Source organism: Saimiri boliviensis, chromosome 2, assembly GCF_048565385.1.
Source record: "Saimiri boliviensis isolate mSaiBol1 chromosome 2, mSaiBol1.pri, whole genome shotgun sequence".
In the NCBI taxonomy this organism is placed as follows: Eukaryota; Metazoa; Chordata; class Mammalia; order Primates; family Cebidae; genus Saimiri; species Saimiri boliviensis.
Genome location: NC_133450.1, coordinates 185548665 through 185574703, shown reverse-complemented (window position 1 = coordinate 185574703; position 26039 = coordinate 185548665). Strand labels below are relative to the sequence as shown.

The window sequence follows — 26039 nt, the reverse complement described above, 5'->3', positions numbered from 1 at the left end:
GTGAGGCCTGGGAAGGTGGAATGAGAGACGGGGTGTGTGTGTGTGTGCAAATGTGTGTGTAATGAGGGCAGGGGAAGGGGGGTGATTTCGCAGACACCTGGCACTTAGTGTGAGGAACCAGCCCCCCTAATCACCACCAGTGCAGACGAGCTAAACACCAAATGGTGTGCTTGCCTATTGCTGTCAACCCTTTTAGCCAGGAAAAGCTCTGGAGTGTTTTCGTTGGTTTGTTTTGTTTTTGTTTTTTGGAAGTAGCCTTCCAGCAAAATTGGGAAAAAAGGACCCTAATTTCCAAAGTAAACACTGATTATTTCCTGGCTTTGCGTAGCTATATATTTTCCTTTTAAAAAGAAAACCACTATTTAGATGTCAGACTTTTAGGGAACTTCAAAGTTTATCCAGTCAGTCAGACTGTGTCTCCTGGTACATCTGGAGACAATGCCCTCAGTTCAGGCTGCATGCCTACATGCGAGCCCCTGGTGAAATGTCTGGGGAAGTCTGATTCGTGGGCCATCTGAGAGTCATGTGCACTGGGCCGAGTTGGAGAAAAAGTTTCTTACTGCTCATCTGATCCATGTATGTTGGCCTTTAGCCCTGCTTAGGAAAATAATGCTAAGGATAGGTCAGCTTTCATCATTACCATGGCATGGAGAATCAGATTGATCTAAGCGGCATCTTTATTGAAATAATTTTTTAGCCCATTTGAGATGCATTATTTTCCCAAGAGTATAACTTTGATATTTCAAGATTATTCCTGACACTTAAATTTATATCTTTAGACTGAAACCTCCTAGGTGCTGTGACACATCTAACTTATCTAGGCACCAAATTTCAGTGAAATTCATTTGAAGAATCTGAGTGTGCGCATTTCTTCAAGGCCCAATGTCCCCTGCATTTCAAGATAAACTCTGCTTTAGGTAGGAGGATTGTTGGCAGTTTATGGCTTCTATCGAAGTCAGGGGACTCTGTGCATCTTCCCTGGAACCCCAGGGGAAGCACTTGAGGACTGCTGTGGCATTGTGCTGCATCACTTGCTGCAGGAGATTATGAAGACATGTAAGGTCTCAGTCCTGCCCTGTCCCAAAGCCTCCAACCCACTCTGGCAAGTGGTACCCTGCCAGAGATCAATTTGGTAACAGACCCAAATAACCTGTGATTTTATGGTGGCTGCCGAATGCTTTGGAAACTCACAGGAAGGAGAGAGAGCAATGGCCTGGAAGAATCAGGATACAAACTATGTTCGAAAGTCTGCAGGGAGATGGGTATCTCAGCTGGGGCCAGTGATCAGGGACCTCAAGGCAGAAAGGACCCTCGCATGTTTCTGGAAATTGAGATGCTCACTGGAGTAGGAAAGCACCAGAAGCTCTGGGGCCAGGTGTCAGAGTGAAGCCTGTAAGGCAGGGGAGAGCAGAACAAGCCCTGTTACAAGGAAACTGAAGCAGGAGAGGAGCAGATGGTGGACAAAACCCTTGAAGCTGTTCTTTGGCCAAGTGAGGTACAGACCAGGGCCCTGTGAACACCTGCAAGCAAGACAGCTACGCAGTTGTGGGTCACCTTGGAAGAATATTGGAGACTGTAAGAACAGGTAAATGTCCTGCTAAGTACAGGTCACTTTAACCCAGCAAGTATTCGTTTAAGGAAAGCCCTGTGATCGAGAAACATTTGTCTGATGCCAGTGAGCACATACCGATGACAGCAAGATTCAGGATCCTGTTATTAAAGCACTGGCGGTGAGCACCTAGAAGAGGCGGCCACCATCACCAGGAGCCAGCAGGGATGACTAAGAACAAGCTGTGCCAGCTGCATCTCATTTCTGTCTTGACAGTTACTATGCTAGTAGATGAAGGATGCACTGTAGATACAATGCTGTCAGATGTTACTCAGCAGGGCATCTGATGGCATCCCACAAATCTGCCTGAGTAGAAGACAGACAGCCATGGTCTGGATGCCATATAGGTAGATTAAAATATATACAATATATACTTGGGGGCTGGATGCAGTGGCTCATGCCTGTAATCCCAGCACTTTGGGAGGGCAAGGTGGGAGAATCACTTAAAGTCAGGAATTTGAGACTAGCCTGATCAACATGGTGAAACCCCATTTCTACTAAAAATACAAAAATTATCTGGGCTTAGTGACAGACACCTGTAGTCCCAGCTACTCGGGAGGCTGAGGCAGGAGAATCGCTTGAATTCAGGAGGCGGAGGTTGCAGTAAGCTGAGTTCATGCCACTGCACTGCAGCCTGGACAACAGAGTGAGACTCCATCTCAAAATAAAATAAAACAGAATAAAATCTTGGGTAAAGAGGGTAAAAGAGAGTTAGTGATGATGCTGAATTTTTGAACTGAGGTAGCTGTTTTCGAGGGAGCCTGGAGGGTGGGATGCTATATCTAGATATGTTGCAGTTTAGGTGAATATGATACTTCCCTGTTTTGAAGTCCAAACAAATATTGGACCAGTGAAATCTAGCCATCAGCTTAAATTCCTGTGATACAATTTACATGCTACCCAGGCTCAGCATAGCAGATTTCTGAATGTCCTCTACCAGCTACATGTTCCTGCTCACCTCAATCCAAATAGGCAGAACAGCTAACCAAGCCAGCTCAGACCGGTGGCACAGCTGTGCTAGCTAACACTGGGCACCGCCTGGGAGAGTGCTCCTCCCAAATACGCTTGAGGAATGCTGGGTTGAACCATGTCAAGCAGGTCTCGTTCCTGCAGAGCCTTCAGTACCCCGGTGTATGCTGTAACCCCAGAAGTGTTTCCTGAGCTTGCCTGACTGGGGAACTTTTCCAAGAACCGTCTCAAGTGATGAGTGTTTTGTGAGTCGCAGTCTAGGGCAAGCTGGCCTGAGTTAACGTCTCCTCCCAACTGCCTCCCTGCTTTCCCTGGAACACTGGGAACTGCCCATCCTCCCTCCCTCCCTCTTCTTCCCACTTCATAGCTTAGCATCAGGAATATTTTAGTTTTGATTTTTCTTATCTTGTCAGTATCATCTCTATTTTTCTTTTTCTTATACTTTTTTCCTCTTCATCCTCTCCTTCTCTAAGGGTTGACTTTCCGCCTTAAGAGAATCTTTTCCTCTTTTACTCCCACTTTCCCAGCTACTCTCTTATCTTGTGCTCCAGTCTCACCCTAATTGATCATTTTGGGAAAATAATGGTCAGAGTCCAGATAACTAAGTCAAGAAAGGCTTAAAGTCTGCCCTGCCTTTCCAGTAAAGAATATTACCTAATAAATAATGAAATGGTAATGGGAAACCTGAACCCTAAAAAAAAGAGGTGGAAGAAGAAGCATTTGGAGCACATCCTGTCTACAGATTAGGAACTTCCTGTGTTATCTGTTTTATGGTTATATTCTAGAAGAAGAAGAAAGGGATATTGTAGCACCTGGTTTTGACCTTTGTGTACTGTTTGTTGAGCAAATAAACCTTATGGGCTGTTAGCCCTCTTTATAGCCTCTCAGGGGCTCCCTGGTCCAGACACCCTGCTGTCATTTTGACTCTTCACACACAGACACACACACACACACACACACACACACACACACACACACACACACATTTAAGATTAGACAGAAAGAATGCTCAAAATAAGAGTGGCTTCTGAGACATTTGGTCATTTGGTCCAGGGCTTCCCACACAGGCTTTTCAGTATCAAATTTCTTTTTGCCCCATTGAAATTCTGCACACCCTCCACTACAGTAGGTCACAAGGGTTTCATGCTACTTGAAGTAGGGACCATGTCCCATTTCCACCTCCTTAGCTTCCCATTCAGTCTTTGCTAGGATTTGCCCAGACCCCTGAGGCTAGACAATGTGGAAACTTCTGTTCCATGTCACAGGTGAGGAAACAGGTTTAGAGAGGGACAGGCTCCAAAAGCCACATAAACAACAGCAGGGCTACAGCTCAACCCCCAGTGCCTGACTCCAGGTTTAGTGCCTTCTCAAGCCATCAGTGACACTCCTCGCTACCAGGGTGCCCCTAGTGTTGCTCACAGCCTGGTATCCAGGGCTGAGAGTGTGCTGTGTGCTCAGACTGCTTAGGTTCAGTCCTGGCACTGCCACTTTCCAGTCACTGACCTCAGGCAGGCTACTTAAGCTCTGCAGGCCTCTATTTCCTCCTTGGCGGGGAGGGCTGTGAGGTACCTGGAACATGGTAAACCCTCAGTCAATATCAGCCATTACTGGATATCCATTCCTGCCTCTGCACTCTCCATTAGTTCTGCCTGTTTTCTCTACCTGTTTCTGTGATAGTGAATTCTTCATGGCTCCCACTGCCTCCTGCTGCACTCCCACTCGGCCCACATCAGGACCCTTCCTCCTATTGGTTTGGACTCCTTGAGGTCAGAGGATAATGGATAATGGAATGAGTCAGGTGGCAGAATCTCAGAGGACTCTGAGGCCTTGCTGGGCATATAAGCCTCTTCAGAGTAGGGCTGTGTCTCAAGCTCCACACAGGAGTGAACTTTCACAGGTTTTTATGGCTCATACTTCTGTCTGTAGTAAGCTGTTAAGCATTCCCATTTGGCGTGGGCCTCTGTAATTACCATAATAACTTAAATCTCAAGGATATTGAAGGAATGAACAGAGAGGGGCTTTCTAGTAGAGACAGAGAAGAGTAACAGTTGTTCTTTGTCCTCAAGGTCTCTCCCCCCACACCCACACCTCAGCTCACCAGCATGAGAGAATCCTGTTTGGCTCCTTGCATTCTAAGACGTGGATGTCAAGATATAGCATTCTGATGTCAATGGCAGCAAGAAAAGAAGAAGATATCGTAGCAAACAGGGATACATGCCGCATTTCCTCATACTCAAATCCGGAAAGGAGACTGTAAAGCCACTCTAGGTGAAGGGAGGGCAGGTTGCCACTGGTAGCACTAGCCATAAGTTAAGGAATACAGGATGTTTGTGGGATTACCTAACATAAAAGTTACAAAATGAGTGAGGAATGCAGGCACAGCTGGCCAGGTGGGTTTGTCATCACCATAGCAGCCCTTTGCCCCACAGCCAGTACCTGGGACCGGTCTCTCCAGTTCCAGTTGCATATCTTCTGGTACCTTTGTTCTTCTCCCTCAGCTGGCCAAGATTTTTCTGGTTTTGACAATGTTACTTCCTCTTTTTAAACCTGTTAGCATTTCCCAACTGCCCACAGGCAAGGGTCTAAATGGTTGGAAGGCCCAAGCTTAGTATCGGAGACCCTGACCTACCTCCAGCCACTTCCTCCTCCTCCCTCCTTCACTGGATTCCCTATCTCCACCCAGACACCCCTGTCCTCCCCTCCTTATGCCTTTGCTTATGCTGTCCCCTCTATTCCTAGTGTGTCTCTAGCCATCTTTTAAGCTTCTGTCCCCAACCTCATTAGCTCTGTGGAGTGCCTGGAGTAGAGCTGACTTCTCCCTCTCTGCTGTTCCCAGACTGCTCAGAACTTTCTGGAAAGAGATGATTATCTGAGTTCCGGCCTCACCCCAGCCCCCAGACTCTGAGTCCCTCATGTTTGCCTCCCTTTTTTCTACCTGACCACACAGCTGATGCATAGTCAGTATAGATATAGTAAGTGAAGCATGGGGCTTCTCCCCAGGACTCTTGCCCCTTTGTTTATACCTAGTCTCAGGAACCCCTGCTCCTGGTCTTCTGCCTAGATCTGTGCCTCTTGGAAGTGAAGCCTCCATTCCCAGTGAGGCCAGGTTATGACGCTTGGGAACTTTCGGGGCCCCTCCCCTGGGCCTCTCCCCAAAGCTTCCAGCTCATTGCTGAACAGAGCACAGGCTGCCTGTGACATAGTCCTTGGGGTGACCTCCTTTATCAGGAAAAATGCAGAAATCCTATAAATATCTTAGCCTTGTGATTGTTAATGATCATAAGACTCCTTTTGGGTCCTTTGGACTTAGCACCTTTATGATCTCACTTTGAATTCTGACCAGTGAGGCAAATTGTCTTCCGATTTTTCCTGTGGAGGGAAGGCTCCAAAGGTAAGCACATGGTAGCCACGTGATGGCTGGGAAGCAGAGCTGGAGTTTGGACAGAGGTGACCTAGAGCCTGAGGAATGTGTCACCCTGCCAAGGTTATTCCCAGAATGCTCCACGTACACTTGCCAACACCGTGAGTCTCACTGGGTCCTGTGAGGAGGCACAACAGCTTTTGAGGACAGCCCCAGAGCCCCCCGGGAGGCTTGCTCCATTGTTAGGCCAGTCCCTGAACTCTGCCTCAAAGGAGAAATGGAGGGAGGGCACAGCCAGCTGCCCTTAGGACTCTGTCTGGCTTTGAAGTTTTCTCCTGTTTTCTTTTCTTCTGTGTACTGTTTTAGGATGATGGGGTGATAGTTCCAGGCTGGTTGAGGATGGATTTGGAGACAGTCCTTTGTACCCTCAGAGAGCAAGAGCATCTGTCACCCTACCTCAGCAGTTGTCTCTGTCACTGGTCCAAGCAGCTGGTTCCTATACAAGAGCAAGATCAACTGGGGAGAAACAGACTCCTGGTTCTGTCCCATTAGCAAGGACAGCTGCCTGGGCTTATGGCCCCATTGGTTTGGTTTCTATCTTGATCATCTCTACCCTCCCCCCATCCCTGCCTTCCATTTTCTCCCTCAGCTGTCAGTGCACAGATTGATGTGTATGGGAACAGGGCTTGGGAGGGGTGGGGTAGGGCTGGTCCTGTCCTGCAGCCTCCCTTCCTTCGGGCAGGAGGAAGGGCGCTTTGGACCCTTTGGAGCCTGCCAGGGGTGGGGAGTGAGAGTGGGAAGGACAGGGAGAGTCTCTGCGCCATCATTCTTTGAGTGTTGCCCCTTTGCTGTGTGCCCCACCTGGTCTGTGTCTCTCTCTGTTCTCCTGGGGACTTGATTTGCTGGTAAACTGCTTCCGTGGATGTTGTTCCGGGAAATGCCATTTTTTTTTATGCTCACCGGTGACTGTGACAGGGAAAGGCAGCTTAGTATGAATTTGCCTTTGCATTGGAACAGTGGTCGTCAGAATGGGCCTCTTTTCCCTTGCAGCTTTGACGTTTGTCTCTCTTCCTCACCTCTCTGCCTTGCATCCACCCTTTTCTCTTTTTCTTCTTTTTTGTTTTCCTTCTAGCAGGGGCCTTTTGCCTTTACTTGTTAATCCTGTTTGTAGCAAAGCAAGTGGAAGGAGAAGTTCCTCTCTGATCTGCTTCTTATTCTTCACCTACCTTCTCTTCTGTACTCTCCGCCTCCTAGAGAGAGAGGAATGCCGACCTAACTGCTGCTGCCACTGCTGCTGCCACCACCGCTGCCACCACCACCCTGGTAATGTTCACATGCCCCAAATCAACCCAGAGCCAGGGCCCTGCTGGTCAGGGGGAGGCTGTGTAAATAATCCCATGAGTGTGCCATCCTCAGGCCCTGGGGTCTCCCAGGCAAGACCACGGCCTCTGTGGGCTCTCTCGGAAATGCCAAAGTTGCTGGAAGCCAGCCCGTTGTACAGGGTCTGAGAGTTTAGCTTCTTTTAAATTAAACCACAGTTGAGCTCATGCTGTATGTGTATAAACTTTTGCACCCTGCTTTTTCCTTAAATTCTTTATCATCGGCACCTTCACATGTTATTTCATGATCTTCATCATCATCACTTTAGTGCCTTCATAGTAGTTGATCATAGAATTTCATCATAATTAACTTATCTTTTCTCTCTTAGAAGGCCTTTAGATAATGTCCAATTTTCCATGAGCATAAATAATACCATAATGAATATCTTGCAGACTGAAGTTTATTCTGTGTTGGTTTGTTCCACATTTAGGATCATTTCCCCAGGCTAGACTTCCAGATGTGGGATTATGCATTCAGAAATGGTTTACACATTTTTGTAGTTCTTAATATAGATGGCCAAATTGCTTTCTGAAAAAGCAACTTTACTTTCCTCAAGTATTTTTCTCCAACTTGTATCAAACATCCTGAACGTGCTTAGCACCATTGTCTTGATATATCTGCAGAAAGCCATGTCTTCACTTCTCAGTGTGCCAGGCCCTGGGAGAGGCAGGCACCCTGTGCTGGCTCCTTGGAGCTGGGTTTAAAACTGTCTCCTCTGTGCTCACTTCACCCAGAAGCCCTGCTGGGCTGTTTTAGGAGCTGAGTTCTCTCTGAAGGCAACTTTATAGCCTCTGTCCAGTCTGTGTTCCTGTGTGGCAGGGGTCAAGTTTGTGCTCGCTCTTGAGAGTGGTGACTTAGGTTGGCCGAAAACCACTCCTTTAGCCTGGTCCCTAACCCTTAAAGGTCCATTTCTCTCACTCACTGGGGTGAAACGTTTAAATCTCAGATCCAAATTTTGTTGAGAGCTCTGCGTTACCATATTATTTTGGTTAACAACTAGATCCCAGCAGAGCATGGTGGTATGTGCTGACAGTCCCAGCTTCTCAAGAGGCTGAGGTGAGAAGATTGCTGGAGCCCAGGAGCTCTCGGCCAGCCTGGGCAACATAGTGAGACCCTGTCTCCCTACCCCAAAACCCAACAACAACAGAAGCAAAAGTAGAGCCCAACTGCTGTGAACTCACGGGTGAGAAGATATTAGTAGCTCTCCACAAACTCAGCATTTGTATAATCCCAGGCTCTTTCCAGTAATTCTCTGGAATCACCTCCTAGCCTGTCACTGTTCCAGGATCCACACTTAGGCCTGTAGGAGTGCCCAGTCAGAGCTTCTGCTGCCGCTGATCTGTTACTATTTCATGCATCCCACTCGGCCTAGTTCCTTCCTCTTACTGTCTTAGTGGGCACAGAAAAGCATACAGAGGGTGTTTCAGCAAACATTGCCACTGGCTGTAGACATGCCCCCGGATCTGTGGTGTTAAGAGCTTAGTGGTAGCTTCATGTATGGTGGGGAGGGGTGTAGCTCTGTGATGAGCCAGGGCATGTGTATGGGAGCAACAGTGTCTCTCTCATCATGTAGAAATTCTGACTCATTGAGAGTCTTGGCTTTTGGTTGATGGTTTTAACCACATTGCTGCTGTGTCTTTTGGTGCAGAAGAGGCTGGGTGCAGTTGGTCCCTAAGCCATTATGGACAAGGGATGTGTCTGCTGATGTACACACATGGCCCTGGCATCGAAGGAAGGCAGGGTGGTTGGACAGAACAGTTCTCTAGAATCAGTTGGGACTTGGACAAGAGGGGCCTGTTGCTTTCTATAGTTGGTCATCCGTCCCGTGTTGCTGTCATGAACCTCTTGCTCCACCCCTACAAAGGCTGCTTGCAAATGTAGTGCACATGCGCAGGGAGCAGGGGAGGTGTGAAAGGGGAAGTGGAGCCTCTGCCTTTAGCCCTTGCGAGAGGCACTGTCTGCTTACCCACCACTGTTGCCTCACAGGAATCATACAACAGCTCCCTAACTGGTCTCCTTGCCTTCAATTGGATTGGGGCACAAATCCCTCCTTGACATACAAACCATGGTTTAAGGCTCCCTGTGGCCTAAATAAAGAGAAAGCTTAAGTGTCTTAGCAAGCACCTAACCCTCCTCCCTGGCCTCTGTGATCTGGCCCATCTCTGCCTTCATGTCTCATTTCAGCTTCACTCATTCGGAATGTCTTGTAGTTCCTTAACTGTTCTCTTTTCCTCACAGCCTTCACAGATGCTCTCACCATGCATGCTTTTCTCTGCTCCTACAGTTGCCTTCTCTCCCACCACCACCTCCAGAGTCGATGTCTGGTCGATTCTGTCTGCTGTCTCCAGTCCCCTTCCTGCAGCAGTCTCTGCTCATTTGTTTGGAGATTTTATGTTTTCTGGCATTTTTTTAGAGGGTCCATCTTCTCCCTCTAAAAACAGCAGTTGCCTTAGAAGGAAGTGATAACCGTAACTCTTGTCTGCCAACATAAGATTAGGCCCACCCTTTATAAGCTGGGTCTTTCAAAGGGACACCTGCACCCAGCATGCGGGCTCCTCTTTACCACGACTTCCTATGCATTTCACAGGCCTCCAGAGGTCCTCCTGACTCTCTTCTGCTGTGAGAAACTCTGATCATGTAAGCCACAGGCTAAATCCCTTGAGCCTTAAATGTTTTTGGTAATTCCCCTCTTCATCAGAGAAGCAGGATTTGGGAGGAATCTTGAAGCAAACACTACAGAAGGCAGAGTCTCCAGGTAGGATATCTAAGAGACATTTGGAATGGTCAGACTGTTCAAGATGGGTGAGAAAGCGTCTTCCTGTCATAACACTAGTAGTCCACATTTGTTGCCAGGCAGTGTGCTGAGGTCTTAGCCAGTGGGGCAGCCAAAGGCCCCATTTTTGAGATGGGATCTCCCTGCGTTGCCCAGGCTGAAGTGTGGTGGTGATGTCACGGCTCACTGCAACCTCAACCTCCTCCGGCTGGCTTTTCTTAATTCTAAAAGGCTCAGCTTTTAAAGGGTGGGCCTAATCCTATGTTGATAGACAACATTGCCTACCAACCATGTCTCATTTAATACGATGTGCATGCTATCCCTGTGACACAAAATAGGAAATGGGCCTGGAGGTGTGATGTGCCCCAAGTCACACAGCTAATCAGTAAAGAAGCCAGCATTCCTGAGATTAAAAATGCATGTGTCATGTGTATTTGGTGCTTGATCAACAGTTACTTGAGCTAATGGAGCAGCAGATGCACCGGATGAGTGTGCTCAGTGGGGAAGGCAGGAGTGAGGCTGGGTGTCTTCCCGCTTCCTGCGAGTGGTGGGGCTTGGCAAGCTTGCTGAGGCCTTTCTTATCAGAGAAGGTGGGTGCTCCAGTGTTACAGCATTTCACCCAAAGAAGCCTAGAAAGTGCTTGACTTTTCTGTCATTCTGGAGGAGGACACTTTCTTCTTCCACCATTCTGCTGGCCTGGTGTTCCCAGTGTCCCCAATAGGTGAGAGCACCTGCTAAAGTGCACCATGTGCTTCTGTCTCCCTGCATCCCACAGATGAGGCCTGGCTGGGAGGAGGGATGGGGGAGGGATATGTAGTTTAGGTTATTTTGGAAAACTGCCTGACTACCAGGTTTAAGTCTGTGCTGGACACGGGGGCATCTCACCATGCTGAAAGGGCCGTGGCACCCCCTGCAGTGAAAGCGGGTAGAACCAGGTCTGCTTCTTGGGCTTCTCCAGGGTGCCATTGCTCGTGGGCCTTGGCTCTAGAGGTGCTCATTCATTGTTCCAAAATTCCAGTTCCTGGGAAAGGAACAACGCTTAGTTCAGTCTCAGTCAGGCGTCTGCTTAGATCAAATAGGCAAGGCCAGGAGGCCCAAGCCTATGGTAGAGATATGACCTCAAAAAGCCCTCTGCCCCAGTTATTGGGGAGTGTACAAGAGAAGGGAGCACTGTCCTGAGCTGGGCAGCCAGCCCTGGGGGTCTAGTACACAGGTGTAGAAAGGCTCAGTTGGTATACCTCCCTTTGCTGGTTGGAAAAGTGCTCAATGGGGCTGAATTATGTTTGGCAGTGTAAGTCTAGGTTGGGGTGAGGGTTGTTACAAGATTGTCAGGATGATTAAATGAAATGCCATTTAAAACACTTATCCATGGCTTGTGTCCAGTATCCCCTCCCCGGTGAATAGTCACACTATATTATAATAATTCCAACAGCTTCATAATTTTTATATCCAATTTCTAAAGTTTATTTTTCTTTCTTTTTTTTTTTTTGTTGAGACAGAGTTTCACTCTCTTGCCCAGGCTGGAGTGCAGTGGCACAATCTTGGCTCACTGCAACCTCCGCCTCCTGGCTTCAAGCAATTCTATTGCCTCAGTCTCTCAAGTAGCTGGGATTACAAGCTCCTGCCACCACGCTTGGCTAATTTTGTATTTTTAGTAGAGACAGGGTTTCACCATGTTGGCCAGGCCAGTCTCGAACTCCTGACCTTGGGTGATCCATCCACCTTGACCTCCCAAAATGTTGGGATTACAGATGTGAGCCAGAGTCTTACTCTGTTGCCCAGGTTGGAGTACATTGTATGATCTTGGCTTACTGCAACCTCCACCTTCCAGGTTCAAATGATTCTCCTACCTCAGCCTCCTGAGTAGCTGGGATTATAGGCACTCACCATCATGCCTGGCTGATTTTTGTAGAGATGGGGTTTCACCATATTTGCCAGACTAGTCTTAAACTCCTGACCTCAGGTGATCTGCTCTTCTCAGCCTCCCAAAGTGCTGGTATTATAGGAGTGAGCCCCCACACCCGACAATTTTTTGTATTTTTAGTAAAGTTGGGGTTTCACCATGTTGGCCAGGCTGGTCTCGAACTCCTGACCTCAAGTGATCCACCCACCTCAGCCTCCCTAAGTGTTGGGATTATAGGTGTTAGCCACCACACCCAGCCTAAACTTTGAAATTCTTTGAATCTATGAATTACACAGAATTAGCCGAACGCAGAATTCCAAATCAACTCAGCCTGTTGGGTAGCCAAAAAAACAGTATGCCTTTAGGTTCCTTCTTCACTCATCATGAGGGGTTAGAAAACTTTGTCAGAGACTTCAAAAAACAAGCTCTTGTGTGCAAAATGTTTTCTTGGATTATCTTCCTGGGGCCTTTCCCTAAGTGGTTTGCTTCCTCGAGTTCCCCACCTGAGGCTGGGTGGCTGTGGCGCACCTGTGCATTTTGTACATATATAGGCAGCCTTGTGGAGTACGGTTTACAGGTCTTGGGTTTTTTTTTTTGTTTTTTTTTTTTTCCCAGATGGGGGTCTCACTCTGCCACCCAGGCTGGAGTGCAGTGGTGCTGTCATGGCTCACTGCAATCTCAACCTTCCTGGGATCAGGTGATCCTCCTACCTCAGCCTTTAGAGTAGCAGAAACTACAGGTATGCATCACCATCCCTGGCTAATTTTTGTAATTTTTTGTAGAAACAGGGTCTTACCATATTGCTCAGGCTGGTCTTGAACTCCTGACCTCCAGTGATCTGCCCACCTTGGCCTCCCAAGTGCTAGGATTATAGGTGTGAGCCACCATGCCCAACCCAGGTCATCTTTTAAGGGCAGGGAGAGAAGACTTTGAGCATGCCACTTTTGAGATCGTGTACCAATCCCAAGCCCCTGTGATGCACTTTTTCCCCAAAGTAGAGGGCTCTGATTGTGTTGATCCCAAGAGAGACGGGAAAGAGCACTGAATGAGGATTCCAAAGTATTGGGCCTTAGCTTGTTTCCTCGTGTTGGTGTTGTGAGGATTCTGGTTAGGATGACAGCATGTGTGCTGGAGGCTTTGTGAACTGCTAAGAGTGAGGGGTGGCAATGTCAGTGCTGGGTCTGTCCTTACTAACCTGGGGCCACGGGAAGTGGTAAGACCAGATTCCTAACTCCACCCTGTAATGTGATTCCTGTGGTGACCCTTCACAGGGCTCTTTGGTTGAGCTTCCCAGAAGGAATTACCATCTGCCATTGTATGTTGAACCCCATTTGTTCATTCATTCATTCATTCATTCAGCCAATCAGCAACTATTTATTGAGCTCTTATTGTATTATACAGGCAGTATTCAAGGAACTGGGTGAATAAAAACAAAAAAATCTCAGACTTCATTGAGCTTACATTCTTACTGAAAGTAAACAAATAAAACATGTAGTGTGGGGGGGCGTGGTGGCTCATGTCTGTAATCCCAGCAGTTTGGGAGGTCGAGGTGGGTGGATCACTTGAGGTCAGGAATTCAAAACCAGCCTGGCCAACGTGAAACCTCATCTCTACTAAAAAAAAGAAAAAACCTGAGGTTGGGAGTTCAGGACCAGCCTGACCAACATGGTGAAACCCCGTCTTAAAAAAAAAAAAAAAAAAATTAACCGGCATGGTAGCGTATGCCTGTAATCCCAGCTACACGGGAGGCTGAGGCAGGAGAATCACCGGAACCCGGGAGGTGGAAGTTAAAGTGAGCCAAGACTATGCCATTGCACTCCAATCTGGGCAACAAGAGCGAAATTCCATCTCAAAAAAATATATAAAAATACTCAGTGCCTTTGCATCAGCAGACTTGGTGCCTTGGGACCTCATGGGTTGGCACCCTGAAGCAAGTGTCCCTCTTCTGTCTTGTGCACCTTGCTTTTATCCTGGTATGTATGGCATGGCCTCCTACCCTCCACTCTGAGTCCTGTGAGGGCAGAGGTTGAGCTGAGTTTGCTGTATTTCTCAGGTGCCTACCTTTGTGCTTGACAGGTAGAGGGAAGGCACACAATGTGGTCATCAAACCAGTCAACCATAGAAGGTAGAAGTGAAAAGGCTCGTAGTTAGCCAACTAATGTCACCAGTTTCCTAGAGTTTATTGTATGTATAAATAAATAGTGCATGTGTGTTTTTTTTTTTGGGACGGAGTTTCGCTCTTGTTGCCCAGGCTGGAGTGCAATGGCGCAATCTCGGCTCACCGCAACCTCCGCCTCCTGGGTTCAGGCAATTCTCCTGCCTCAGCCTCCTGAGTAGCTGGGATTACAGGCACGAGCCACCATGCCCAGCTAATTTTTTTATGTTTTTAGTAGAGACGAGGTTTCACCATGTTGACCAGGATGGTCTTGATCTCTCGATCTCGTGATCCACCCGCCTCGGCCTCCCAAAGTGCTGGGATTACAGGCTTGAGCCACCGCGCCCGGCCTCGTGCATGTGTTTAAATACCTTTTTTCACCTTTCCTTTTAAAGCTGCCTCTTTTTAACAGTTCCATTCCATTGTATGGATGTACTATGATTTATTGAAACAGTTATCTACTGATTCTTAAGTTTTTTGCAATCTTTTGCCATGATGAACATTCCACACTGACAGTGTTGTTCCTAGTCGTTCACACACATGCAAATCCTTCTGCAGGATCTAGAGGGGAATTGCTGACTCAGAGGTCTGGTTACTCTGTACTGATTATAGAGTGAGGGCAGAAAAGTGAGGCCCAGGAGTTTACTAGTGACCATGTGTTGTAGTGGACAAGTCATCTGTCCCTGAGTGCTCTTCCCAAAGGCTTTAAGGCATTTGATATCACCGTTTTTGTTTCTGCACCAGGCCGGAGACGCTATGTTCAATCGTGCTAAGCTGCTCAACGTTGGCTTTCGAGAAGCCTTGAAGGACTATGACTATACCTGCTTTGTGTTTAGTGACGTGGACCTCATTCCAATGGATGACCATAATGCCTACAGGTGTTTTTCACAGCCACGACACATTTCTGTTGCAATGGATAAATTTGGATTCAGGTAAGAGATATTCAGTTAGAGTCTGTATTAGACATGTTTCTCTCTCATGTGTTGACTAGGAAATGCACTCCTTGCAGGTCAGGAATGCCTCTTTAAGCTCCGGAGCAGAATGCTTTCTCTTCTGAGAAATGGATGCTTTGTGTTAGTTGAGATGGAAAGAGGAGACCAGAAATGCCAGTAGTCTCTGCACATCCAGACAAGAACAGGTTTTCTCTTTTTTTTGGAGACAGGGTCTGCCTCCAGGCTGGAGTGCAGTGGCATGATTTTGGCTCACTGCAACCTCTGCCTCCTAGATTTAAGCCATCCTTCCACCTCAGCCTCCTCCTGAGTAACTGGGACTACAGTCACATGCCACCATGCCCAGCTAATTTTTGTTTATTTTGTAGAGGTAGGGTTTTGCTATATTGCCCAGTCTGGTCTTGAACTTCTGTGCTCAAGCAATGTATCTGCCTCAGCCTCCCAAAGTGCTGAATTACAGGTGTGTGCCACCATGCCTGGCCTAAGAACAGTTTTTTGTTTTGTTTTGTTTTGTTTTGTTTTTTTTTTTTTGAGACGGAGTTTCACTCTTGTTACCCAGGCTGGAGTGCAATGGCGCAATCTTGGCTCACCACAACCTTCGCCTCGTGGGTTCAGGCAATTCTCCTGCCTCAGCCTCCTGAGTAGCTGGGATTACAGGCACGCGCCACTGTGCCCAGCTAAGTTTTTGTATTTTTAGTAGAGACGGGGTTTCACCATGTTGACCAGGATGATCTCGATCTCTTAACCTTGTGATCCACCTGCCTCGGCCTCCCAAAGTGCTGGGATTACAGGCTTGAGCCACCGCGCCTGGCCGTAAGAACAGTTTTTAGCATTTGGGATAGTTCTCATCTTTAGGCTCCAAATAGATCCTGTATTTTCTTGCTTTTCTCTTTCTCTTGCCCCACAAGTTTTGGAAAGCAAACTGGAATAGTTTTCCCCCACTGAATTATTTAGCTTGTATACCTCAGTAGATGTTCCTTGGTCTGTTTTGTTTTGCTTTTGAGACAGGGCATTGCTCTGTCACCCAGGCTGGAATGAAGTGACACAATCATGGCTCACTGCAGCCTTGACTGCCTGGGCTCAAGCCATCCCACAGCCTCAGCCTCCTGAGTAGCTGGAACTACAGGCATGAACCAGCATATCCAGCTAATTTTTTATTTTTAGTAGAGATGAGGTCTGGCTATGTTTCACAGGCTGGTCTTGAACTTCCGGACCCAAGCGATCCTCCCACCTCAGCCTCCCAAAGCATTGGGATTATGGGTGTGAACCACTGCTCCTGCCCTTGGCCTTTGAAGAAGGAGCGTGATTCTGTTTTCCAGCAGGGCACAAACTTCTGCTTAAATACACAGCCCAAATTTTCCCACCAAAATGCCCCTAGTGAAGAGGCCAGCCCAGATGCCCGACTAGGGTATTATCCAAAGCATATTGTTAGTGGTGGAAAATGGCCTTATAGTCCATTGTTTTGTCTTAAAAATAAGTATATAGGCCGGGCGTGGTGGCTCACGCCTGTAATCCCAGCAGTTTGGGAGGCCGAGGCAGGTGGATCACTTGAGGTCAGGAGTTCGAAACCAGCCTGTCCAACATGGCAAAACCCTATCTCTACTAAAAATACAAAATTAACTGGGCATGGTGGTGCATGCCTGTAATCCCAGCTACTCGGGGGGCTGAGGCAGGAAAATAACTTGAACCTGGGAGGCGGAGGTTATAGTGAGCCAAGATCATGCCACTGCACTGCAGCCTGGGTAACAAGAGCAAAACTCCCATCTCAAAAAAAAAAAAGTATGTAAATAAATTTGCATATTGTTTCCTAATTTGTCCGTATTTATCTTAACGTAAAAGTGTTTTAAATTATTTATCAGTGGTTGAGACTGGTGGCTCACACCTGTAATCCTAGCACTTTGTGAAGCCAAGGCAGGCAGATCACCTGAGGTCGGGAGTTCGAGACCAGCCTGGCCAGCATGGAGAAACCCTGTCTCTACTAAAAATACAAAAATTAGCTGGACATGGTGACAGGCACCTGGAATCCCAGCTACTTGGGAAGCTGGCACAGGAGAATCTCTTGAACCTGGGAGGCGGAGGTTGCAGTGAGCTGAGATCATGCCATTGTACTCCAGCCTGGGCAACAGAATGAGACTCTGTGTAAAAATAAATAAATAAATAAATAAATAAAATTACCTATCAATTGAATAACATAACCTTTTTCTTCCTTGCTTTAAGTAAAGTTGAATATCCAGCAGCTGTGCTGCAGGTACCCTATGTTTTGGGTGCCCGTAGTTTAGGCTGACTGGTACAGCATAATTGGCCCATTTATACAGCAGTCCCTTTATTTAAATACAACTTGTTTTCTTTTTTTTGAGACAGAATCTTACTTGTCACCCAGGCTGGAGTGCAGTGGTGTGATCATGCTCACTATGGCCTTAAACTTCCTGACTCAAGCAGTCCTCTCACCTCAGCTTTCCTAGTAGCTGGGACCACAGGTGTGGGCCAGTACCTCTGGCTGATTAAAAACAAAAAAATTTTTTAGAAATGTCTCACTGTGTTGCCCAGGCTGGTCTTGAACTCCTGGGGGCTCAAGCTATCCTCCTGCCTTGACCTCCCAAAGTGCTGGGATTAGAGGCATGAGCGACTGCACCTGCCGAGATGCAGCAGCTTTCTGTCAGACTCATTTGATTTTCATCATTTCTTCCTGTCCTCCCTTGCTGGGGGCATGAGGGCTGTGATGGGAATATAGGAATGTATGAAGTCTTTCTCCCAGATCAAAGATCCTAACTTGTTGTCTTAAAGGGAGGAAAATTTGAATGTAACCTTAATTTTAGACTCTTCAGTAATCATTCCATGCCCTTCCATCCCACTTCCACCCTTCCTCCCTTTCTATGTGTGTATCTTCTTCTCTTGAAACACACAGGTTTATACCCTGACCCCTCTTGATTCCTCCCTTGAAGCACGGTTGTGAACCAGAAAGGGGCCTGTGATGCCCTAATTCTTTGCTGCGGCACCATGTTTGTTTCACAAGGAGCCAGGCAGGTTTGGGCTCAGGGCACATAGGTAAGAGAATGCAGCAGACACAGCAAAACCAAATCGTATCAGCTTGGTATGTACTTCTCCTTGAAATAGCTAAGAAGCTATTTCTGTAAAAGCACTAATTATCAAAAAACTTTATTGGCCTGGCCAGCTCTGATCCAAACCCTCTCATTAATAGTATGAACAATAGTGTGAGGCATGCCAAAGGTGCATGACTCAGGCACCTAAGGGATGACACCTAATTAAGAATAGGTTCATTAAAGCAGATCCCCCAGGGACTTTTGCCTGAGGATCCTTGCAGTCAGAATTCCTGAATATATTTGAAAATAATAATTGCATCTTTTTTTTTCGTATGTTCTTACATGGTCTGGCTGACTTTCCCATCAAAGTCAGAGTTAGAGTTTTCCTTAATTTGTGTGATGGGTTTGGTCTTTTTGGATTCCAGAAACAGCCTGGGTGTGGTTTGGAGCTGCACTCAGAGTCGACACAAAACCACAGCCTTTAGAGAACCCACAGGAAGGCTTTGGGGGCACATCCTGATTCTTGATATGTCTCATCAGTGCTGACTTTGTATCCCTTAGGGGTTCACAACTCATAACCCCTGAAATATTAAAATACAAAAAGTTTTGGAAGGATGAGAGCCTAGATGCTTTACTACTTGAAAATATGTTAAAACAAGTTTATCATTACACATTTTGCTAAATCAGGATAAAGTCCGAAGTTTCAAAGAATTTTTATTTTAGCAAATTTCCAGAAACATTGCCTCAACTGTCAAGGTTGGTATTCTAGTCAGTATGCCTTTGGAAGCATGAAAGCTAGATTGGTCAATAGGAGGAGGGTGGAAGGGAGGCTATGACTGAGTGGGTACAGAGAGGCTCTAAAATAATCTCAGATTCCAGGAGCTCCTGGATAAGGACTTCATGGGCAGGAGCAGAGCACAGGGGAAGCAGATTCCTGAGCCACTCAGGAAGAACTGGGATTAGGCCTGCTCTTGTCACTGACTGGCTTTCTACATAACCACAGAAACAGCTGTTGTGTTGTGGAAAGAGGAAGATCATACTTTTTGATATGTGTGTCTAATCTAAGATCATCTGAGACCTGATACAAAAACAAACAAAACCCTTATAACTGCTCCTTCCCACCCCACCTACCATCAAAAAAGCTCTAGAGAGGCTGGGCACCATGGATCACCTGAGGTCAGGAGTTCGAGACCAGCCTGATCAATATGGTGAAACTCCATCTCTACCAAAAATACAAAAATTAGCCAGTGATGGCATACACCTATAGTCCCAGCTACTTGGGAGGTTGAGGAAGGATAATTGCTTGAACCTAGGAGGTAGAGGTTGCAGTGAGCCAAGATTGCACCATTCCACTCCAGCCTGGGCTACACAGTGAGATTCTCTCTCTCAAAAACAAAACAAGTCTGGGCACAGTAGCTCATGCCTGTAATCCCAGCACTTTGGGAGGCTGAGGCAGGTGGATCATGAGGTCAAGAGATCAAGACCATCCTGGCCAACATGGTGAAACCTTGTCTCTACTAAAAATATGAAATTAGCTGGGCTTGGTGTCACACACCTGTAGTCCCAACTATTCGGGAGGCTGAGGTAGGAGAATCGCTTGAACCTGGGAGGTGGAGGTTGTGGCAAGCCAAGATCGCAGCACTGCGCTCCAGCCTGACAGAGCAAGACTCCACCTTAAAAAAAAAAAAAAAAAAAAAAAAACCACTCTAGAGAAGAAAAAAGAACAACTTTAAAAGTGTTCATGTTCTCAGCAAGCTTTCTTTTGGGGATGTCAGAACTTAACTAACCACTGCTCCTTCTGTGTGTATGTTTTTCCCCCAGCCTACCTTATGTTCAGTATTTTGGAGGTGTCTCTGCTCTAAGTAAACGACAGTTTCTCACCATCAATGGATTTCCTAATAATTACTGGGGCTGGGGAGGAGAAGATGATGACATTTTTAACAGGTAATGGTCATAACTTAGATACCTTTCTCCTCTGTCAACCTTCACTTGCAGTTTTTTAGTCAATGCTTGGTTGTTCTGCAAGGACTGACCCTCAGATGGGATGCAGTCCTCACTCAGCCCAAATTCTTAGGTGTGGCTTCCTACAGGTCCTGTAGGTACTGAACGGGATCTGTAGGAAAATGAGTTGCTGAGATTTTTGGATCAGCCTGGAAAAATGTCAAATGGGAACTGAGTGATAGGTCAAGTTTACTTTGACTTGCCACATGCTGTTTTGTACTCAAGGAGTGAACAAATGTCCTTTGTAAAGATCCTTCATCTCATTGTGGTCCCCTTTCACTGTGAAACAAGATTCCTTGAGCAGAATTCTAACTTTCTTCACAGAAGCTTTGTGTTATATTTTTATTTTGGAGTATTTTTCACATTTACAAAAGAGGATACTTTTTTTCACATTTACAAAAGAGGATACACATTTACAAAAGTGGTATAATAAACCTTTGAGGACCCATTCATCCTCAGCAACCATTATGCCATGGTCAATTCTGTCCCCTCCACATCCTGGGCTCTTTTTAAGCTGGTCCTTTATGATGTGGGTTGTCACTTGCAATGGTAAAAACATCTATCAGTAGCATTTGAAAGCACATTCTGCTCAGTCCTCTGGCTGTAGCGGCTTCAACCCCACAGGCCACCGATGAGCACCTTCTCCCTCCAAGAGCCAGTGTGAACTCATTACTGAGTTTAATATCAGACTGCACCCTGGTGCAGCCCTTCTGAATTGGAGTACCAGTAAACAGAAGGTGTCTATCAGAGCAACACCCAAGTCATTCAAGTTACCATTGTGCACAAACTTAATAGAGACTCACGTCTTTATTATAAGCCTTGAAGAAAACTTGAGTTTAGAGTATGTGGATGGGGTATCAAGCGTGTGCATGTTGAGCATCTGCTGCATACAGAGCACTGTGCCCGGCAGGCCCCGGACACTGAAAACCTGGACATAGGGTCCAGACAGAAGCAAGCCTGCTTCCATAGAGGCACTCCTGGCCAGACACTAGACCGATATGACAGTGTGTAGGGCTGACAGGATAGCACAGGTCTGAATGGTCAGAACAGCTCGGGAGGGAGGGAGCATCCACAGGCATCTAGTCCCATGCTAAGGCGGTGGCACTAGAAGGATGGGTGGTTTGTGGAGCAACTTTCTTGAAAGATAAAGGACCTGACACTTACTATAAACCTACTTATTGTGTGCCAAGCAAGGCCCGAAATGTTTAGTGGTCTCGGATCAGCCGGTTCTGCCTCTTAAATAACTTCAGTGTTCCTGCTCTCCAGGCTTTCATTTTGGTCCTCATTCCTTTTCCTTAGACCAACATAGAATCGTCCACGCTGCTCTGGCTGCCTCTATTCTTGTTCTCAGCCCTCCATTCGTTTTTTTTTTTCCTGCCTTTTCCCACACGTTCTGAAGTCCTCCATTTTTTTTAATTTTTATTTATTTATTTATATTTTGAGACAGAGTCTCACTCTGTTGCCCAGGCTGGAGTGCAGTGGCGTGATCTTGGCTCACTGCAACCTCCGCTTCCCAGGTTCAAGTGATTCTCCTGCCTCAGCCTCCTGAGAAGCTGGGATTACAGGTGCATGCCACCATGCCCCGCTAATTTTTGTATTTTTAGTAGAGACGGGGTTTCACCATGTTGGCCAGGCTGGTCTCAAACTCCTGACCTTGTGATCCGCTTGCCTTAGCCTCCCAAAGTGCTGGGATTACAGGCGTGAGCCGCCATGTCCGGCCCCTCCATTCTTATACTACTTCCAGAGAGACTTCCCCATGGCTAAAAACATTTTGGAAATATTATATATTAGGCCCCTTTCAGATACTGGCAACTGTTTGTGGGATGCTCTGAGAAGGCCTCTGTGATTTAGCCTTGCTCTTTTCAGCCCATCACCTGCCCACGTCCTACCCCAGACCCTCGTCACCAGTCCCCAGGAGCTTATGTTGCTCCCTGAGAGTACTAGGCTTGCTCTCACTTCCATGCTTTTACCTGTGCTATCCTGGCTGCCTAAAATGCTCTGGCAGACACCTGTTCATCTTCAGCTGGGCTCTGCCCAGGCTTATTCTGGCAGAGTTAACAAACTCTGTGCTTCTTCCTCTGTGTCTACAACCTCATTGTCCTCTTCTCACCTCCTTCTGGCCCTGAAGGCCCTATGTTTGAAGCATCCACACTATATGTTCTGTGGGGCAGATGCCCCCAGTGTCTGGCACATGATAGTCAATACCACAAACTGCAGAGCCAGTTGTAAAAGGACATGGAGTAGGAATGTGAGTTTTAACTAGGGTCATGCTGGGCTGGGTTCTGGCATGTTGCTGGGTTGTGGGCTGAGTGAGAACAGCAAGCATGATGGTGGATGGGGCAACAGTCTTGCCACTGGGGCTGTCAGGCCAAGTGTATGGCAGCTCTGTGATAATGACTTTCCCCTTACTCTTTGCAGGTTAGTTTTTAAAGGGATGTCCATATCTCGTCCAAATGCTGTGGTCGGGAAGTGTCGCATGATCCGCCACTCAAGAGACAAGAAAAATGAACCCAATCCTCAGAGGTGCATTCTTTGTTTATTTCTACTCTCTCCTGCTTTAGGATGGGGTAGGCTGCAGGTCCAAGGCTCTGCAGAGGGCTCTGGACTTACAGGGAAATGGAGGTGGTCAGATTACAGTGGAGAGGGAAGAGGAAGTACATTTAATGGTTTCTTCTTAAGATTTTTGTTTTGATACAATCTCCTTGCTGTGTTTTCCTTGTAGGTTTGACCGAATTGCACACACAAAGGAGACAATGCTCTCTGATGGTTTGAACTCACTCACCTACCAGGTGTTGAATGTACAGAGATACCCATTGTATACCCAAATCACAGTGGACATCGGGACACCAAGCTAGCGTTTTGGTACGTGAATAAGAGACCTGAAAATAGCCAGGGACCTCTGCTGTGTGTCTCTGCCAATCTGCTGGGCTGGTCCCTCTCATTTTTACCAGTCTGAGTGACAGGTCCCCTTCGCTCATCATTCAGATGCCTTTCCAGATGACCAGGACAAGTGGGATATTTTGCCCCCAACTTGGCTCAGCATGTGACGACTTAGCTCTGCAAGGTGTTTGTGCCTCTGGGGGTTTCTTGAGTGTTTGCAGTGTCTCCCAGAATCAGAACTGCACGCATCCCAAAATTTGGTGGCCGTGGAGCACATTCCTGGTGATAGAACTGCTAAATTGTTGGGAAATAGGTTAGACTTTTTCTTTAAGTTATGGTGTTCTTATTACTTCATGAAAAATTGGAGAATGCTGCTAAAATTGGATTGGTGTGATCTTTTTTAGTAGTTGCAATTTAACAGAAAACACAAAATTTCAACCATTTTCTTATGTTATATCCTCCCTCTACCCCCTTCTTTCCATGGCATGCAACTATTATAATCACTGTGCATATGTCTTTTCTTAGCAAAAGGATTTTAAAACTTGAGCCTTGGACCTTTTGTCCTGCTAACGTGTGGATGCCAAGGCAACTCTAGCATCAGAGCAAAAGCCGTGGGTGTTCTCACATTCAGTTGCCTGTCTCCAGATTGTGTGATTTCTGAATGTAAAGTTTTTTTAATAGCAGTTTGTAGTATTTTAAAGAAAGAACAGATCGAGTTCTAATTATGATCTAGCTTGATTTTGTGTTGATCCAAATTTGCATAGCTGTTTAATATTAAGTCATGACAATTTATTTTTCTTGGCATGCTATGTAAACTTGAATTTCCTATGTATTTTTATTGTGGTATTTTAAATATGGGGAGGGGATTGAGCATTTTTTAGGGAAAAAAAATGTATGCTGTAGTGGTCACAAGTAGGCCTATGATTTAGCTGGCAGGCCAGGTTTTCTCAAGAGCAAAATCACCTTCTGACCCCTTGGCAGGCAAGGCCTCCCGGTCAGCATTATCCTGCCAGACCTTGGGGCAGACACCTGGGAGACAGAAGCCTCTGCCCCTACTGTGCAGGACTCCCGACTTCCCCACCCCTCCCCAGGTGGGCAGGGCAGAGGGAGCCTCAACCTCCTTAGACTGACCCCTCAGGGCCCTAGGCTGGGGACTTGTAAATAACAGCAGTCAGGTTGTTTACCAGCCCTTTGCACCTGCCCAGGCAGAAGGAGCCTCTGTTCTGGTGGGGGCCACCTCCCTCAGAGGCTCTGCTAGCACACTCACTGGCCTACCCTATGTTGCCAGTTCTCCTTCTTCTTCATTCCTCTTTTCCCCTGCCTTTCTCCTTCCTTCCTTCCTTTCCCTTTTTGTTCCTTTGCCTCTTGCCTGTCCCCTAAAACTTGACTGTGGCACTCAGGGTCAAACAGACTATCCATTCCCCAGCATGAATGTGCCTTTTAATTAGTGATCTAGAAAGAAGTTCAGCTGAACCCACATCCCAGTGCCCTTCCATGAACTCCGGTGCCTAACCTCCTGTTCCACCTCAGGTTTTCAGCAGGTGCTCCCACCCCAGTTGAGGCTCCCACCCACAGGAGTGTGTCACAAACCCACCTCTGCTGGGAGCTGTTGAGCTGCCTGGGATGAGATGGCGCAAGGCACTTCCTACCACTGAGCGCCTCTGCAGCCTGAGCTCAGGTCCCAAGACTCAGCTGCCTAATCCCAAGGTTGAGCCTTGTGCTTGTGGCAGACCCCAAACCACTGCCCTCCTGGGTACCAGCCCTCAGTGTGGAGGCTGAGCTAGTACCTGGTTCCAATCTTATCTGTGCCTTTACTGCTTTGAGCATCTCAGATGCTAACTTGGTTCTTTTTCCAGAAGCTTTTGTATTGGTTAAAAATTATTTTCCATTGCAGAAGCAGCTGGACTATGCAAAAAGTATTCCTCTGTCAATTCCCCACTCTATACCAAGGATATTATTAAAACTAGAAATGACTGCGTTGAGAGGGAGTTTTGGGAAATAGAAAGAATGAAAGCCTCTCTTTCTGTCAGCAGATCCTGACTTTTCCAAAGTGCCTTAAAAGAAAGGAAACAAATGCCCTGAGTGGTAACTTCTCTGTTCTCTGTTAAAACCAAACTCTACTTTTTCTTCTTTTTGGGGGGGGAGGGTACCTTCTCATTCATGTCAAGTATGATTCATTCTCAGAACCAAGGGAATTACTGCTCCCCCCACTTGCTGAACTAGTCCTCTCATGGAAGGCACAGCCAAGGCACAGTTAGGCCTGGACACTTGCCTGGTCCGTGAGATGCCGTGGGTCCTGTTTCCTTACTGGGGATTCCAGGGCTGGGGATTCAGGGAGCATTTCCTTCTCCTGGGAGCTATGACCGTGAAGTTGTCATGTGCCATGCCCTTCTCTGTTTCTGTGCATCCTCTTGCTGGTGACCCTGTGTGAACTGGCCTTTGGGAAAGATCGGAGAGGGCAGAGGTGGCACAGGAGGGTAAAGGAGATGCTGTGCTGGCCTTCAGCCCAGACAGGGTCTCTGCCAACTGCCAGGCTGGGGGCAGGGGGCTCCGCATAGCCAGGATGACAGCTTTCATGTCCCAGAAACTATTGTGCTGTGTACTTTAATTTCCTGTGTATGCAAATGTGTGTATTTACCATTGTGTGGGGGCTGTGTCTGACCTTGGTTTTCAAAACAGAACTGTATTTTTGCCTTTAAAATTCAATAATATAACGTGAATAAATGACCCTATCTTTGTAACTGCAGGTGGTTTCTGTCTTCCTCATCATGGTTGTGGGACAGGGTGGAGTCAGGGTCATTTTCCTGCTCTGTGACCCACACAAATACACATGCCTCCATGGAATCAGACATTTCCCCATCTGAACCTCATTCTCTTGTCTGTAAATTGGGAATAATAACACATAGGGTCTTTGAGGCTTAAAAGAGACGATATATCTAAAACAATGACTGAAGCCTCACAAGTACCACTACATAGTAGCTAGTGCCATTTCAAAGTAGAATTTTTTTCCCCTAGCA

General features: G+C 46.9%; 1 protein-coding gene and 1 long non-coding RNA gene across 2 annotated transcripts in view; both read left to right on the top strand.

Annotated features, from left to right (window-relative positions):
• B4GALT1 (beta-1,4-galactosyltransferase 1) overlaps window positions 1-25763 on the top strand; it is a 59382-nt gene extending 33619 nt beyond the window's left edge. The window contains exons 3-6 of the mRNA XM_010350430.3: window positions 14895-15082; window positions 19963-20085; window positions 22561-22665; window positions 22865-25763. Coding sequence (XP_010348732.2) covers window positions 14895-15082; window positions 19963-20085; window positions 22561-22665; window positions 22865-22997 — 549 coding nt within the window. The 3' untranslated portion in view covers window positions 22998-25763. The remainder of the gene's footprint in view (window positions 1-14894; window positions 15083-19962; window positions 20086-22560; window positions 22666-22864) is intronic.
• Window positions 11-14276, top strand: LOC141583745 (uncharacterized). Its single transcript, XR_012516628.1, has 2 exons — window positions 11-7262; window positions 9907-14276. It is a non-coding gene; the product is annotated as an uncharacterized LOC141583745 (long non-coding RNA).
• Window positions 25764-26039: the final 276 nt, after the last annotated feature.